Raw genomic sequence first — 17,794 nt, 5'->3', positions numbered from 1 at the left:
TGAACCCAGCCTGTTTGTGCTGGGTTCAGAAAGAGCATGATAAGAGGTTGGATTCGACTGTGGAGGCGGTGCAAGTCACCCGCTTGGAAGTGGGAGCAGCCTCTGTGGCGGATGCCTTGTACGACATGATTCGGACTTCCGCCAGAAGCATGGTCTCGGTGGTGGCTGCAAGGAGGCTCCTGTGGCTACGGAATTGGTTGGATATGTGGTCTAAGGCCCAACTGTCTAACCTGCCCCTTAAGGGGAAGCTGCTGTTTGGAAAAGATCTGGAGCAGCTCATGAAGCAATTGGGGGAATCACAGGGTAACAAGTTGCCTGAGGACAAGAAGAACCCCAAGAATTTTTTTTCCTCCGCCTTCTCAATTTCGGGAGGCAAGGAAGTTTCACGCTGGCAGGAGTTAGACACCAGCTGCCGCAAAGCAGAGTGCTGACTGAGAGCAGTTCTTTCTAGCCCAGCACAGGTCCCCAAAGGACAGTGTGGGTCCTTCGGTTACTGGACTTGTCGGTGCCCAGGGTCTGGGATTAGCTGCAGTTGCTGGGTTCCATGGTGTCTATGCTGGAATTAGTGCTGTGGGCCTTTGCTTACATGCATCCTCTGCAGGGGGCTCTGTTATCCTGTTGGGATTTGCTGTCAGAAGAATTTCAGCTTCCTTTACCGTTGCTGGAGGATGCCAGGTCCAGTCTTTCATGGTGGCTGTCTCAGCACAATCTGGAGAAGGTGATGGATCTGGAAGTGCCCGACTGGGTGTTAGTGACCACGGATGCCAGCGTCTCGGGCTAGGGGGTGATATGCTAGGGGAAATCATCCCAAGGTCAGTGGTTGCCGGAAGAGGCAACTTGGTCTATCAATTTGCTGGAAATGAGGGCAGTGCACAAGGCTTTGTTAGCGTTTCTTCCTCGCGTTCAGGACAATTTGGTGCGAGTGTTCTCCCACAATGCGACGACAGTGGCATACATCATTTGGCAGGAGAATTGTTCGAATGAGCGGAGAAACATCTGCGGCGGATAGTTGCTTCTCATGTGGCCGGAGTGGACAATGTGCAGGTGGACTTCCTTAGCAGGCAGCATCTGGATGCGGGAGAGTGGGAGTTGTCGGCGGAGGCCTTCACCTTGCTGCAGGCAAGGTGGACCAAACCGGTGGTGGACCTCATGGCGACTCCAGTGAATACCAAAGCAGATCAGTTTTTCAGTCGTAGAAGGGCGTTCTGATCAGAGGGCTTCTACACTCTCGTTCAACTGTGGCCGGCACATCTGTTGCTGTACGTATTTCCACCATGGCCTCATAGGTCAAGTGCTGCAGCGCGCATCGAACTACATCCAGGCAGGGTGATTCTGGTAGTGCCCGAGTGACCACAGTGGCCGTGGCTTGTGGATCCTCTGCGTCTGGCGGTAGATGGTCCCGTTCACTTGTCTCACCTCTCGGCAAGGAGGCGAGACAAGTGAACGGGACCATCTACCTCCCGGTCTGAGTGTTTTCAGACCGGGAGGATCGCTTCTGTCTAGTGGCTTGGCTTTTGAGAGGCAACAGTGGCTTCATTTGAAGGAGTATTTGGAGCCAGTGATTGCAACTTTGCTGCAAACAAGAAGACTTTCCACTTCGATGGCTTATGTCAGAGTATGGAGAGTCTTCGAATCTTGGTATTTGCAGAACAGCCTTTAAAAGTGGGTGTTCCTCAGGTCCTGGCCTTCTTGCAGAGCGGTTTATTGAAGAGTTTGGCCTATAATTCCCTTCGGGTCCAAGCAGCAGCCTTGGGTTCCCTTATTGGCAGGATGCAAGATAGGCTATTAGCGTCGCATCCGGATGTGGTTCATTTTCTGAAAGGAGCAAACATCTACGTCCTCCGGTATGGAATATCTGTCTGGATTGGAATCTGAATTTGGTTCTTCGCATGCTGTGTGATCCTCCCTTTGAACCAGTATGGAAGGCGTCATTGAAGGATTTAACCCTGAAAACTGTTTTCCTGGTGGCCATGTGCTCGGCTCGGCGAATATCTGAGCTACAAGCGTTATCATGCAGGGAACCCTTCCTCCGCTTTTCAGAGGATGGAGTTTTCTTATATACAGTTCCTTCTTTCTTGACGAAGATGGTATCTTCCTTTTACCTCAATCAAGTTGTCGAGCTTCCGGCCTTTCCAAATTTGACAACTGATGCTCCGATGGCTAGGGAGCATCACTTTTTGGATGTGCATCAAATTCTTTTGTGATATCTCAAGGTGACAATGCCTTTTGGAGATCGGATTATCTGTTTGTCCTGTTCAGTGGACCAAATAATGGAAACAAGGCTTCCACGGGCACTATTACTCGTTGGTTAAAAGAGATGATGGCGTCGGCTTACATCTGTAAGGGTTGGTTGAGACCAGAAGGATTGCGAGCGCATTCCTCCAGGGCATGGGCAACCTCATGGGCGGAGTGTCCTGCTCTCTCTGCAGGAGATCTGTCGTGCAGCGACATGGTCTTCTCTTCGTACTTTTACCAAACATTACCGCTTGGATGTGCGAGCCCCAGAGAAGGCAATGTTTGGGGGAAGTGTTTTGTGCATGGGTTCTTTGGGTTCCCGCCCAGGATAAAGGTGCTTGGGTACATCCCACTTGTCTGGACTGATCCAGGGTATGAACAGGAAAGGAACATTTGTTTCTTACCTGCTAATTTTCGTTCCTGAAGTACACCGGATCAGTCCAGAGACCTGGCCGCATCTGTCGAAAAACTTCCTCGCTTCTGGGTATGGTTGAGCTGACTGAGTTGGCATATGATATACTCAGATTATTAAGCAGTGTACATAGTTTGGTATAGCTTTTCTGTTAAATCAAAGGGGAATAGTTTGCATGGCGATCCAACTTGTCTCTGTTTGCCCAAGGTTTATTGGAGTTTGTTATGGTAGTCATCTTGGCTTGGGTACAGGTCAATACTGAGGGACTGCAGGTGGCACTCAGTTATGTAGCAGTGCCTCAAATTTTTGTTGTCTGCCTCCATCTACTGGTAGGGATGCATAAATCCACTTGTCTGAACTGATCCGTAGTACTTCAGGAACGAAAATTAGCAGGTAAGAACCAATTTTCCTATATAGAACATTTCATGCTATAAGCACAATGTTCTATATAATGGACATAAAGCCCCAGTATTTGTTATATTTCTAAATATCAGCTTGTTTGTTTCTTGGCTCTATTGTTTCCTTGGTTAAACAGTTATATTGTTGGTTAGATTGGAAGACACCCAAATGTCTGTGGAGCCTAACTTCCTTGCTTGTACAGTGTGTGTGACTAAATAAAACAGATAAGCCAAACTATACTACAATCCACTTTCAGCTTGATCATAATACATTTTAAAGCCAGGGTCAAGTCAAATTTAAATACATTCCAGGATGGCTGGAACTGTTCATTTAGTAAATCTAAACTAGTTTCATATCCAGTTAATGAGAGAGTTAAGTAGGTAAACATTGCAGTAGTCAATAAGGTTGGATTTTGCTAAAAAATAAAATAGCACATTCTGAGATATTTTATCCTACCAGCTAAGTGCAGTATGGCTTAGACTTCTGGTTAAGAGACATTTCTTTGTAGATTCCTGCTACAGAGCATCCTGTATTCTGAATATTGCAGGTCTGGATCATGTTTTAAGTAGAAAAGGCATGATAGAGCCTATTGGCAGGTGATGTGGTGGCTGCAACTCAGATGTCATACTGAAAGATGCTGCCAAATGCTAGAACAGGTTCTGCATAGTAAATGTAGGTATAAAAGTGAAAGTTGCCAATCCCAGCTCTCCGTCGTTCCAGAGCTGTTCTTTTCAATAGGATAACCAGAATGATTGTGAAACTGAGCTGCATTCTTTTCTGTTGAACTATCCTTTTGCCCCTCAGCTGTCTGTTGTAGCTATCGGGATTTACGTATACAAAGCATCAGCCATGGAAGAGGTGCTGAAAAGGTTACTGGAAGACCAGAATACTTTCCCCAACTTTGAGCCTCTAGCATACTGGCAGATTCAGTTCAACAATGTGGCTGCAGTTGCTGTGTTTTTTGCTTGGGTTAAGGTACTGATTTTTTTTTTTTTTTTAAATACTGAAAGTAAAACTATAATTTTGATATTGTAATGTTGGAATTGAGCAAATGAGGTACCGTATTTGCCGGCGTATCAGACGCGTCAGCGTATAAGACGCACCCCCCTTTTTGTCTACACATTTTTAAGGAAAAAATAATTTTCTAACTTGGCAGTGCTGTGCAAAAGGGGCTAAAAGTAGTTTAGGAAAGCCCCATTTGCCCAGCACCAGGCAAATGGGGCTTGCCTAAACTACTTTTCTTATCTTTGAAAATCAGGCTATTTTGCTTTTTGTAAAATCTAAATTTTTTGTGACTATCATTTTCTGTGTGTAATAAAACTGTATTTATAATTCTGCTTTTCAGCACTTCAAAGTGTTACATACATTCAGGTATTATAGATATTTCCCTATCCCCAGAGGGCCTACCATCTTAAGTTTGTACCTGAGGCAATGGAGGGTAAAGTGACTTGCCCAAGGTCTCAAGGAGCAGCAGTGGGATTTGAACTGTGGCTTCCCTGATTCATATACTGCTGCTCTAACCACTAGGCGGCTACTCCAAATAAATAATTAACACAGGGTATACAATGACCTTAGATTACATCCCTCCAGCTGCACGGCAGCAAAATTTCAGCATCAGAGACATCCAATGGCTAAGAATCATAAAAGAAAATAATAAAGCCTGTAGAGGTCATTGCATATCAAGAGTACTGGTCCAATACTGTGTCAAAATTTGTTCTTTCAAAGACTTTTATGTTCATTTTTTGACACATCTGTTTATAAATCTTTGTATATATAGATGGGAATGTCTCACACTCTGTAGGTTCTGCCCATTAGGGGCGATAGACTGCTCTGTATAATGCCTTTCATTCTGGTTTGAGTGTACATACACAAGCAGAGAATTTTCTTTGCACAGAGCATGATAGTTGTGATTGAGTTGGAGACAGTAAATTGGTGAAAAGCCCTCTTTTTTTTTTTTTTTTTTTCCTTTCTTTTCCCACACTGATATATCTTTAATACAGAATTCCTCCCTTTCTGACTACAGTTTTATTGCTTATTTCCACAGCTTTTTAAATTTATTAGCTTCAACAGGACCATGAGCCAGTTATCTACCACCATGTCTCGCTGTGCCAAAGATGTCATCGGCTTTGCCATTATGTTTTTTATTATATTCTTGGCATATGCTCAACTGGCGTACCTTGTTTTTGGCACACAAGTTGATGACTTTAGCACGTTCCAGGACAGCATGTAAGTATCATGAATGGAATGCAGTTACTGTAACCCCCTTAGTCATTTGCAGGTGATCCTGGCATTCTTGTATGAAATCTTTTAACTCCACAGATCTTCACTTGATTATCATTTTGGTCAGTGCAAAATTACAATTTATTGTTCTTGGATCTGATTCTTTAGTTTTGCCTTAAATAAAAACATTTTAAATTCATTTTTTTTTCTAATTTCACTAATTGGGTCAGAAGAAGGCACCTCTTGAGAAGTAACACTGTAACATTCCTCTTCATCCAGGCAGGCCAGTCCACACAACTGGGTCGTGCACTCCAGTGGAGCAGATGGAGTTGGAAAACAATGACTTGCTGATGTCACTCCTATATACCTCAGCACAGACACCAGCCTGCCAGTATTTCTCCATCTCCAGCAGATGGTGGACATGCATCCTTGCTTGTGGATGTAGGCCTGCCAGGATAGGGCAGGTGACTTGTCTGACCTCCTGCGGTGATAGCTAAAGCTCCCTTCCTCAGTTGTGTTTTGACTAGGAAGGACAGGAATGAGGGTGACTGCTGGTGCCCTAGTCCGCCTCCTGACAGTGGAAGAGTTCCAGTAGGGTAAGGAGGCTTTGGACTGAGCTCTGCTAATTTGTTTTTTGACCTTTCTCTTCTCTGTCTTTGTCCTCTTTCCCCTCATCGTGCTTTCCCTTGCTCTTTGGTGCTCCTTCTGCGGGCCGTTGTACAGCTGATGAGAACTCGCGGAAGGAGCCATTTTGGGGAGCTTTACTGTGCTCTGAGAGATGGCATTAGGGGATCAGTGCTGGAAAAGGCTTCGCATCTGCTCTGCCTTCCATATGAGGGTTAATAGCCCCAGGAGATCCCTCTGCATTTGTCAGCAATGTATTGAGGTGTAGGGAGAGGTCCCTTCAGGGGAATTTTTTCCTATGAGAGATTCAGGGGATCTTGTATAGAGGACTTCCCTTTCACAGGAGAATGGGGTTAGCAGCAGCTTCTCCCAGGATGGGTAAGGAGCTTTATCCGCCGCCTCTACTACCTATTCTTGCTGGTTTGGGTTCAGAATGTGCCTCACCTACCCCTGGAAATGGATCTCTCGGCCATTTCATGGGTGGAGTTTTTCAAAGGCTGCCTGTTAAGGACAGGACGGGTCCTGTGCAGGTTCTTGAGATCGCCCACACCAGAAATCTCCTTCCTCAAGACCTCTGAAGCATTTGGATCATTCCTTTATCCCAGGACAAGCAGGATGCTAGTCCTCACATATGGGTGACGTCATTGAACGGAGCCCAGGCGGGAAAACTTTCTGTCAAAGTTTCTAGAAACTTTTGACTGGCCCAGTGAGGCCACTGAGCATGCCCAGCATGCTATGATATTCTCTGCCACAGGTGTCTCTCGTCAGTCTTCGTTTTTTCCGCGCTGCAGCTTGCATCGCGGATCCGGAGCCGTTGAGTTTACCTCAACTGTTATTCGACTTAATAGTCGTAAATTTGAAATTCTCTGTCACAGAAATCTCTCGGGGTTTGTTCTTGCCGGCCGGTAAGTAACCCAGTCAAAAAAGATTTTGATTCGGAGATATTTTAAAATTCTCCTCAGTCGAATCGACAGCCGTCGATTCACAATGTCCACAGGTTTTAAAAAATGCCCTGTGTGTATGAGAAAAATGTCTCTTACAGACCCGCACACTGAATGTGTGATATGTTTAGGGGATAAGCATGATGTCCATAACTGTCCACAGTGCGCGGAGATGACTCCAAAAACTAGGAAAATCAGGCTTGAAAAAATGGAACATTTATTCAGCCTGCAATTCATTCCTTCCACATCGCAGTTGTCGAAGTCGTCTCCGGCTGGAGCGACTAAGAGGGTAATACTTAAAAAACCTCAACCGGGACCTTCGGGAGACCACTCGTCCCCTTCATCGTCCTCGACGTCGACGAAATCGATGGAAAAATCAAAGTCGAAACATCGACACCGTCATCGAAGCCCCTCGTTGTCCGACTCGGCTTCCCAGGAACCCTCGACAGCGAAGCGGCCTAAAAATCAAGAAACCTCGGAGTCAATAACGCCTCGGCCTACCTCCACTCCGATATCGACACCAGAGCCACCACAAGGTACGTGTCAGGAAATTGTGCTTCAGCCTACGCCATCGCCCTCAACCGCTCTGCTCCCAACGGTTGTGCGGCCGGAATTGTCGGAATTAATCCGTCAAGCGATTTCACAGGCTCTGAAGGAACAATTCACCATACCGACTTCATTGTCGATGCCGATGTTCTCCACATCGATGCCGGCAAATTTGCCGATGCCGGTGACTACACCGATGCCGGGGTCAATTTTGGCTCCGACGGTTCAATCGACGTCGACACCAAAAATAATCACGTCATCGACGTCGATATACGCCCAAATCCCGGCTGTAATGTTACCACCGTCGACGGAATCGACACCGAGAGCATTACCCTCGACAACTACTTCGAGGACACCCATCCTTCCCTCGACAATTACAGAGCAGGAAGATACTGATGCTCAGGAATTGGCACTTTTTCGACTACTTTCACAAAAATATCAAAAAGTCGTCGATAAAACTCCTCAAAAATGTATGGAGATGAATCCTCCAATAATCTCCATCGATGACCCATTACCTGGACCATCAGGTATTCCTACTAAAACAATCCCAAGAACTCCATATCAAGATCCAGATGGAGATGACTCTTGGGATGAGAGAGGATCTGATACATCTTCAGAAGAGTTCATGTCAGAACCATCACCACCTGAAGTAAGAAAAAGATCCCCACCTGAGGACTTATCCTTTTCAAGTTTTGTCCAAGAGATGGCGGATACAATTCCATTCAAACTTTCCTCAGAAGATGATTCAAGACAGAATACCTTAGAGGTACTACAATTTGTGGACCCACCAAAACAAGTTTTGGCAATTCCCATCCACGAAGTTCTGTTGGACCTACAACAACGAGTGTGGGAACACCCATGCACGGTCCCAGCAGTGAATAAACGGGTAGACACCACTTACCTAGTGCAGCAGGCACCAGGTTTTCAAAAAACACAGTTGCCACATCAATCTGTGGTAGTGGAATCTGCCCAGAAAAAATCGAAAAGGGTACGTCCACATTCATCAGCTCCCCCAGGAAAGGATCATCGCTTTCTGGACTCTTTGGTCAAAAAAGTGTACCAAAGCGCACTTTTATCTTCCAGAATCTCTGCTTACCAACTGTACATGACACAGTACCAAAGGGATCTCTGGAAGCAGATGGAGCATTTCACGAATTCTCTTCCAGAACAGTTTCAAGAATCTGGACAATCAATCATTGCCAAGGGCCTAGAAGCTGGGAAACATGAGGTTAGGGCTGCTTATGACAACTTTGACACAGCCTCAAGAACAGCAGCAGCTGGCATCACAGCTCGAAGATGGGCCTGGTTGAAAGCATCAGATCTCAGGCCTGAAGTACAGGACAAGATCTGCCATGCCGTGGAGACAATTTATTTGGGGAAAAAGTGCAAGATGCCGTCCAACAACTTAAGGATCACACAGAGACCTTAAGGCAACTGTCACAATTACCTCAAGAACCAACCACCCAGGCCCCTAGACGTTTCCCACGTAGGGAACCTAGACGTCCATACTACAGGCCAAGGAGGTACTACAATCAACCTACGAGAACTAGACCTTCTAGACCTACCCAGCGTTCTCAAGCCAGGCAACCAAGACCAGCCCGTACCCAGCCTCCTCCACAGACTGGTCCAGCTACGGGTTTTTGAACACAGATCCAGAGATCAGACCCACCCTCCAAAACCCCAATCAAAACATACCAGTGGGAGGAAGAATTTCCCTTTTCCACACCAGTTGGGAAAAGAAAACAACAGACCAATGGGTACTTTCCATTGTAGCTCACGGTTACAAACTAAATTTTCTCTCAATTCCTCCGGAATTCCCACCAACTTCCTACCCACAACAAAATTCCCATATAATTCAGTTACAAATAGAATTATCCACCCTTCTGACAGCCAGGGCCATTCAACCAGTGCCCAGGGCTCAGCAGGGCAGGGGATTCTACTCCAGATATTTCCTCATTCCAAAGAAAACTGGAGGCCTACGACCCATCCTAGACCTCAGAAATCTCAACAAATTTCTAAAAAAAGAAAAGTTCAGGATGGTTTCCCTAGGCACAATGCTCCCACTTCTTCAAGCAGGAGATTGGCTCTGTTCTCTGGATCTTCAAGATGCTTACGCCCATATACCAATATACCCTCCTCATCGAAAGTATCTACGCTTCAAGGTGGGCATTCATCATTACCAATACAGAGTACTGCCATTCGGACTAGCTTCTGCACCCAGAGTGTTCACCAAATGTCTGGCAGTAATAACAGCACACCTACACAAACAAAGTGTACATGTTTTCCCATATCTAGACGATTGGCTCATCAGAAGCCAATCTCAACAAGGAGCAATACAGTCTCTCAACAAAACTATTGCTCTGCTGCACTCCATGGGGTTTCTCATCAATTATCCAAAGTCCCATCTCACTCCTTCTCACCTGCTTCAGTTCATAGGAGCGGATTTAAACACCAACCTCGCAAAGGCATTTCTACCAGAGGATCGAGCAAACACACTGTCTCTACTAGCAAGCTCGATTCACTCCAAGAAACAAGCAACAGCTCATCAGTTTCTCACATTACTTGGCCACATGGCCTCCACAGTTCATGTCACTCCTGTGGCAAGACTAGCCATGAGGGTAACTCAATGGACTTTAAGATCACAATGGATCCAAGCCATTCAACCGCTTTATTCTCCAATTCAAGTAACCCACCAACTACGTTCTTCTCTGCTGTGGTGGGTGAACAAGGACAATTTGTGCAAAGGCCTTCCTTTTCAACAACCAGTCCCACAAATAACTCTGACTACAGATGCATCCACCTTGGGTTGGGGAGCTCACATAGGGAATCTCCAAACACAAGGAACATGGACAAAGCTCGAAGCAACATTTCAAATCAATTTCCTGGAACTTCGAGCTATACGTTATGCTCTTCATGCCTTCAAGGACTGCCTTACAAACAAGACTGTGCTAATCCAAACAGACAACACAGTAGCCATGTGGTACATCAAGGGGACAGGCTCCTACCTCCTCTGTCAAGAGGCAGCTCAGATATGGGGTTGGACCTTGAACAACTCCATGTTTCTCAAGGCCACTTACCTAGCAGGCATTCACAATGTAGTAGCGGACAGACTCAGTCGTCAGTTCAAACCACACGAATGGTCACTAGATCCCATAGTAGTGACCAAGATATTTCATCGTTGGGGACAACCAACAGTAGACCTCTTTGCAACACATCTAAATCACAAAGTGGACAACTACTGTTGCCTATACAACATAAACAACAGGCCATCCAAGGACGCCTTTGCTCGCCCTTGGAACTCAGGCCTATTATATGCGTATCCTCCGATACCACTCATAACCAAAACTCTAGTGAAGCTACAACAGGACCAGGGGACAATGATATTCATAGCCCCATATTGGCCTCGACAAGTATGGTTTCCCACACTTCTAGACCTCTCAGTCAGGGATCCCATTCGCCTGGGAGTAACTCCCACTCTCATAACTCAGGATCAGGGTCGGCTGCGACATCCCAACCTTCAATCCCTATCACTGACAGCTTGGATGTTGAAAGCTTGATCTTACAACCACTCAATCTTCCAGCTAACATTTCCCAAGTTCTTATAGCTTCACGTAAACCTTCCACAAGGAAAAACTACGCTTCCAAATGGAAGAGATACACTTTGTGGTGCAGGCAAAAAGACATCAATCCTTTCACTTGCCCCACAAAGTCTTTATTAGACTACCTGTACCATCTTTCAGAATCTGGTCTACAAACTTCATCTGTAAGAGTACATTTAAGTGCAATTTCAGCGTACCATCATCAGGTAGCAGATGCACCTATTTCTACACAACCTCTAGTAAAAAGATTTATGAGAGGTTTAATTCTTCTTAAACCACCAATTAGACACCCAGTCACTCACTGGGATCTAAATTTGGTTCTAACTAGACTCATGCGTTCTCCCTTTGAACCAATTGATTCCAGTGACCTAAAATTTCTTACATGGAAAACTGTCTTCCTCATAGCCATTACTTCAGCGAGAAGGGTTAGTGAGTTACAAGCACTAGTCACATATGAACCCTACACTAAGTTCTTACATGACAGAGTGGTTCTCCGTACTCATCCTAAATTTCTTCCTAAGGTAGTTACGGAATTCCACTTAAACCAATCTATAGTTTTACCCACTTTCTTTCCAAGGCCTCATGCTCACCAAGGAGAAAGGGCCTTACACACCTTAGATTGCAAGGTACTCTGTCTTTCTACTTAAACCGCACCGCAGCTCACAGGAAATCCAATCAACTCTTTGTTTCCTATGACCCAAACAAACCAGGTAATGCAGTGGGTAAACATACTCTATCAAACTGGTTAGCAGATTGCATACAGTTTTGCTCTGAGAAAGCAGGCCTTCCTCTCCAAGGGCGAGTAAAAGCACATGCAGTTAGGGCAATGTCAACTTCAGTTGCACACTATCGTTCAGTGCCAATACTTGACATTTGTAAAGCAGCAACATGGAGTTCTCTTCACACCTTTGCAGCTCATTACTGTTTGGACAAGCAAGGACGACAAGATTCAGCCTATGGACAATCTGTCTTAAAGAACTTGTTTCCAGCTTAAACCCAACTCCTACTACAACCAAACTGCTGTGATCTTCGGCTGACTCATTCAACAAAAACATTTCACTACACAATGACTCAGCCTCTAGCTCGCTATTCACCCATATGTGAGGACTAGCATCCTGCTTGTCCTGGGATAAAGCAAAATTGCTTACCTTGTAATAGGTGTTATCCCAGGACAGCAGGATGTAGTCCTCACAGAACCCACCCGCCACCCCGCGGAGTTGGGCCCTTTTTTATTTTATTATTCTTTTTGCTAAAGCTTTTGCTACATACTAGACTGAAGAGAGACACCTGTGGCAGAGAATATCATAGCATGCTGGGCATGCTCAGTGGCCTCACTGGGCCAGTCAAAAGTTTCTAGAAACTTTGACAGAAAGTTTTCCCGCCTGGGCTCCGTTCAATGACGTCACCCATATGTGAGGACTACATCCTGCTGTCCTGGGATAACACCTATTACAAGGTAAGCAATTTTGCTTTTCCCCTCACAGGTGAGTGAAGCAGAGGAGGGGCCAGAGTAATGGATGTGCAGAAGAAGGTGAAGACAGTGGTCCTTCAGGAGACTCCTGGGTGGAGTTGGGTGTCCTCTGTGGGGGATTCCAACAAGGCGTTGTTGAAAGAGGGGGCGCTTTCCCCAGATATGGAGCCACATAGGACAGAGCTTTGGCTTTTTCAAAGGGACAAGATGTCTGGTTTGATTTCTCAGACCCTAAAGGTCATTGGTTCTGAGAAGGCCATGTCAGCAGTGGCTAAGGATCTGAAAAAGGACCCTATTATGGTTAGCTTGCGAAAAGCATCCTGCTTTATTCCTCTGCACGAGGCTGTGCAAGAGTTGATAGATTTGGAATGGAGTGCGCCTGAGGTTAATATTAAAGGGAAGAGTTCTGGTTCCCAAAAGTGGATGGCTAGGTCTGCGCTGTAACATAATGAACCATCATTTTGTTGGAAGGAGGTACAACTCTGAAAGATGCCCAGGATCAGAAGATTGAGGCACTTCTGAAGCAGGCCTTTGAAGCGGTGGCAATGAATCTTCAATTGCTGTTGTAAGGTGGCAAGAGCTGGTTTGCGTTTGGCCCAGGAAGTTCTGGGTGAGAACGGCCCATACTTGGAACCAGGAGCTGCATTCTTAGCTGATGATGACTATGATTTGGCATGTACCACAGCTCATGGGGCAGGATCGGTGATTGCAGCCTGATGACTGCTTTACGTATGGAATTGGTCCACTGATACAATTTCCAAAATGCCTTTTAAGGGGTGATTATTGTTTGGGGAAGAATTAGTGAAAATACCGGATTGGTGGAGAGAGTCCAATTTCCTTGGTTGCCTGAAGATAGGAAGTCTGCTCCTTGTTTTTCTTCTGCGAGGGGGAGATTTTGGGCCTCTCGCTGTTTTCGCCCATCCAGTTTCAGGCAGTCAGAGGTTCCGCACATTCGGGAGGTCACAGTCCTTTCGAGAAGACAATGCCTCTGGTTCCAGAGCTCCTTGTTCCTCCCAAGGAGGTTTTGGAGTTCCATCCTCTGTGCCAGAGATAGGCCGCCTGTATCAATTTTATCAGAGATGGACCAACATCACTTCCGACCAGTGGGTTTTGGAGGTGGTGTGGAACGGATACGCTCTGGAATTTATCCATTCTCTTTCAAACACTTTTTAGTGGTTTCCCCTTGCAACTCCATAGAAAAGAGGACAGCAGTCCAATCCAAGTTACAGAGACTGATCAATCTGAAGGCCGTTCTGGTTCCGAAGGATCAGGAAATTTCAGGCCGTTATTCTATTTACTTCATGGTCCCCAAAAAGGAGAGCTCTTTTCAGCCTATTCTGGATCTGAAAGGAGTCAGTCAAGCTCTTCGGGTTACCCATTTCTAGATGGAAACCTTAAGGTCAGTGATAGTGGTGCAAAAGGGGAAGAGTTTCTCACTTCACTAGTTCTCTTGGAGGCTTATTTGTGCATTCCAATTCGCATACAACTGCAGTATTTGTGTTTTGCTGTGTTAGGTTGGCATTACCATTTTCAGATGTTGCCCTTCAATTTGGTCACAGCACCCAGAACCTTTTCCAAGGTAATGGTGGTCGTGGCTGCAGTGTTCTACAAGGAAGGAATTCTAGTTTATCCGTATTTGGACAGCTGGATAATCGGAGCCACGTGGTGTTGAGCAGGGTATTTCAGTTGGTGCAGCACCTAGGATGGGCAGAGAATTTGGCCAAGAGCAGTCTGCAGCTATCTCAGGTTCTGGAGTATTTGGGCATCCAGTTCAATACGGTTCAAGGTAAGGTGTATCTTCCAAAAGATATGGGGCATATCTGGGCTTTATAGACTGCAATCCATCGGTCTTGACATACCTACAGATGTTGGGGTCAGTGGCAGCAATAATAAATGTTGTACATCCTCTGCAAAGGTCCCTCCTGGCCCGATGCAATCCTCAGTCTCAGGGTTACAATGTGTGTCAGACTTTATTGCGGGAGGTGAGACTGAAGTTACTCTGGTGGCTACAGAGCAAACATCTGCAAAGAGGAATGGATTTGGAGATTCCCGACTGGTTGGTGGTCACGACGGATGCGAGTTTCCAAGGCCGAGGAGCTCACTGTCAGGAGTTAGTAGCACAGGGGCAGTAGTTGCTCGATAAGGCGTCTTGGTCCTTCAACCATTTTGGAAGCCCAAGCAGTTCGTTTAGCCACCTTACAATTTGCGGATCAGTTGGAAGGAAGAGCCGTCTGACATCACTCACACAATGCTACAGCAGTGGTCTACATAAATCATTAAAGGGGGGACTCAGTCAGCAGGTCTGTCACGAGATGGATATCCTGCTATGGGCAGGGCAAAATCTGCAGACGCTGTCGGTCTCTCACATGGCAGGGGTCGACAAAGTTCGGGTAGACTATTTCAGTTGACACATGTTGGATCCAGGAGAATAGAAATTGCTTCCCAAAGTTTTTCACCGCCTCAGGGATCAGTGGAGGTGACCTTTTCTGGATCTGATGATGAGTCGCAAAAATGCAGAGGTGGAGCGCTTTTACATTCTGACAAGAAGTTCGAGCACATAGAGTGGATGTGCTCGTTCAGTCTTGGCTGCAGGAAAGTTGCTCTGTGGGGGCCCATGATCCAGGTGTGGTGCTGTTAGTACCACAGATCTTCGTTGTCGTCTGATGGAAGATCCGTTGCTGCTCACTCTACACAGGGGTCTTCTGCGGCAAGGTTCAATACTTCACGACAATACGGATCAGTTTTGTCTTACAATTTGGCTCGAGAGGGCTTGGTTCTTGAAACGAGATTATTCAAGAGCAGTCGTGGATACTGTCTTGAGAGCATGTAAGTTTTCAACATCATTGGCCTATATTCGTGTCTGGCGAGTCTTTGAGCATTGGTGTCAAGAACACTCTTGTCTTTCTGCCTCAGCGTCTATTCCCTTAATTTTGGATTTTTTTGCGGGAAGGTCTGAGTAAGGGATTGGCTTTGAACACACTAAGGGTGCAGTTAGCAGCCATAGTGTGTTATAGGGTTGCGTGTAGGGGAGGCCTATCTCTTCGCATCCTGATGTGTCTAGGTTTTTGCAAGGTGTGAAGCACCTTAGGCCTTCTTTGCGTTTCCCAGTGCCTTTGTAGGATTTGAATCTGGTCCTCTCTTTTCAGGTGGGTCCGATATTTCACCCAGTACAGGGTATTTCTTTGCATTTATTGACCTTGAAGACGGTGTTTCTAGTCACTATTTGTTCGGCGAGGCTGATTTCAGAACTGCAAGCCTTGTTTTGTAGAGGCAGCCTCCTGCCTTTCTGGGAAGTAGCTTTAGTACATCCCACTTGTATGGACTTGCCTGCCTGGATGAAGAGGAAGGTGAAATTAATTCTTACCTGATAATTTCCTTTCCTCTAAGGAAGGCAGGTCAGGCCACCATCCTGCCCTAAGCAGCCTTGTGGCAGTCAAATTTCTTCTATCATTTAGGATCCTTGTCAAGGGAGTTATGATGATTCAAGGATCTCATATGGGGACTGGACCAGCGCAGAATCTTGTAAGTTGGTTCCGTTTTATAGAGTAGTCCTCCTTCCTACGTGGCTGCTGTTAGTGTGGTGCTGAGTCCAGTGCTTCCATTATTTATTTTAAAAAAAAATGAGTTTTTCTTAGCTGCAACAAAAGAAAATTGGTTCTTACCTGCTAATTTTCATTCCTGGAATACCACAGATCAGTCCAGACAGGTAGGTTTTATGCATCCCTGCCAGTAGATGAAGGCAGAGAAAAAAACTTTGAGGCACTGCTACATAAGAGTATACCACCTGCAGTCCCTCAGTACTGTTCTGTACCCAAGCATGTGTGCAAAAGCACATGGCACCAAATCCAGCATAGAAGCCATGGACCCTAGGACTTTCAAATAAACCCAAACCTTGGGGACTGACAGATCCCACAGCCGAAGCACCTGTGGCTGCAACCTGAGCATCATTTCCAGGTTAAGAAACATCCTGCCCATCCAGGTGCCGAATCTCGCTCCCAGATAATCCAAGGACTGGGATGGTATCAGCTGGCTCTTCGCCCAGATTATCACCCAGCCCAGGGACTCCAAGTGTTCCATCACTCACCGAATAGAACAGAGACACTCCATCTCTGACTTCACCCAAATAAGCCAATCGTCGAGTTACAGATGGACCAGAATCCTCTCCATTCTGAGGCTGCCGCCACCACTACCATCACCTTTGTGAACGTCCTCAGCGCCATAGCCAGCCCAAAGGAAAGATCTCAAAACTGAAAATGCTCTCCTAGCACCGTGAAGCGCAGGAACCTCTGATGGTCCACCCTGATGGGAATATGGAGATACGCCTCTGTCAAATCCACAGAGACCAGGAATTCCCCCTTGCGCACTGCCGCAATCACTGTACACAAGGTCTCCATCTGAAAGCATGGTATCCGCAATGCTGCATTGAACCTTTGCAGATCCAGAATGGGCTGAAACGAGCTCTCTTTGGGAACCACAAAGTACACAGAAAACCTTCCCCGACAGCGTCCTTCATGCGCCACTTGGAGAATGGCCTCTAATCACTGCAGTCGCAGCAGTGTGTCCCGTACTACTGCCTGCTTGCCGGACGAAGCGCAACGGGACACTATGAAAGCATCTTTGAGGGACTGAGAGAATTCTAATGCGTAGCCGTCCCTTATTATTTCCAGTATGCAGTGATCCGAAGTGATTCTGATCTATGTCTCGTGAAAACAGGATAACCTTCCTCTGAAGCCACGAGGGAGGAGTAGACCAGGGCTTAGCACCTCCAGAGCCCTGTCTGGAACTCTCTCTGACTGGTCTACAGGTCCCGCGAAAGGACTGCTGTCTTCCTGAACCTTGCTTCTGCAAAGAGCTGGAAGAACTTTTATTGGAATGAAATCTCCTTATATCGTGAGAGCATCATCTTAGTGCCCTTCTTATCCTCGGGCAACCTATTCCTTTTAGACTCTGCCAAATGCTTCATCAGCTTTTCTAGGTCTTCTCCAAACTGTCCTTTAAAAGAGAGATTAACAAGCTGTGCCTTCGACCAAACATCCGCTGACCAATTGCGCATAGCCACAGAAGCCTTCGTGCGGGCACCATGGACCCCATATTCCTAGCCGAAGTGCGAAGGATATCATAGAGGGCATCGGCCATATAAGCTACTTCCGCTTCCAACCAAGCATCCTGGCCAGCATCTGGTGGGGTTCCTTCGACTTTCTCCTGTGCCTTCTGCATCCAGCACAAACAAGCCCTCTCCATAAGACTAGCTCAGACTGCAGCCATAAGGCTCAGAGCCAAGATCTCAAACAGTCTCTTCAAAAGATCTCTGGCTTCCGGTCCTGGACATCCTTCAAGGCCGCCAACC

The 17,794-nt window shown here is 46.3% G+C and overlaps 1 protein-coding gene across 1 annotated transcript in view; it reads left to right on the top strand.

The window, feature by feature from the left end:
- The window catches only part of PKD2 (polycystin 2, transient receptor potential cation channel), a 76,469-nt gene that overhangs the window by 35,285 nt on the left and 23,390 nt on the right, over positions 1-17,794 (top strand). Inside the window, exons 7-8 of the mRNA XM_029598010.1 lie at positions 3,851-4,021; positions 5,091-5,272. Coding sequence (XP_029453870.1) covers positions 3,851-4,021; positions 5,091-5,272 — 353 coding nt within the window. The remainder of the gene's footprint in view (positions 1-3,850; positions 4,022-5,090; positions 5,273-17,794) is intronic.

The sequence above is a fragment of the Rhinatrema bivittatum genome, chromosome 1 (genome assembly GCF_901001135.1).
Source record: "Rhinatrema bivittatum chromosome 1, aRhiBiv1.1, whole genome shotgun sequence".
Classification (NCBI taxonomy): Eukaryota; Metazoa; Chordata; class Amphibia; order Gymnophiona; family Rhinatrematidae; genus Rhinatrema; species Rhinatrema bivittatum.
Note: the sequence above shows the minus strand (reverse complement) of the source record. Positions and strands in the feature narration are given on the sequence as shown.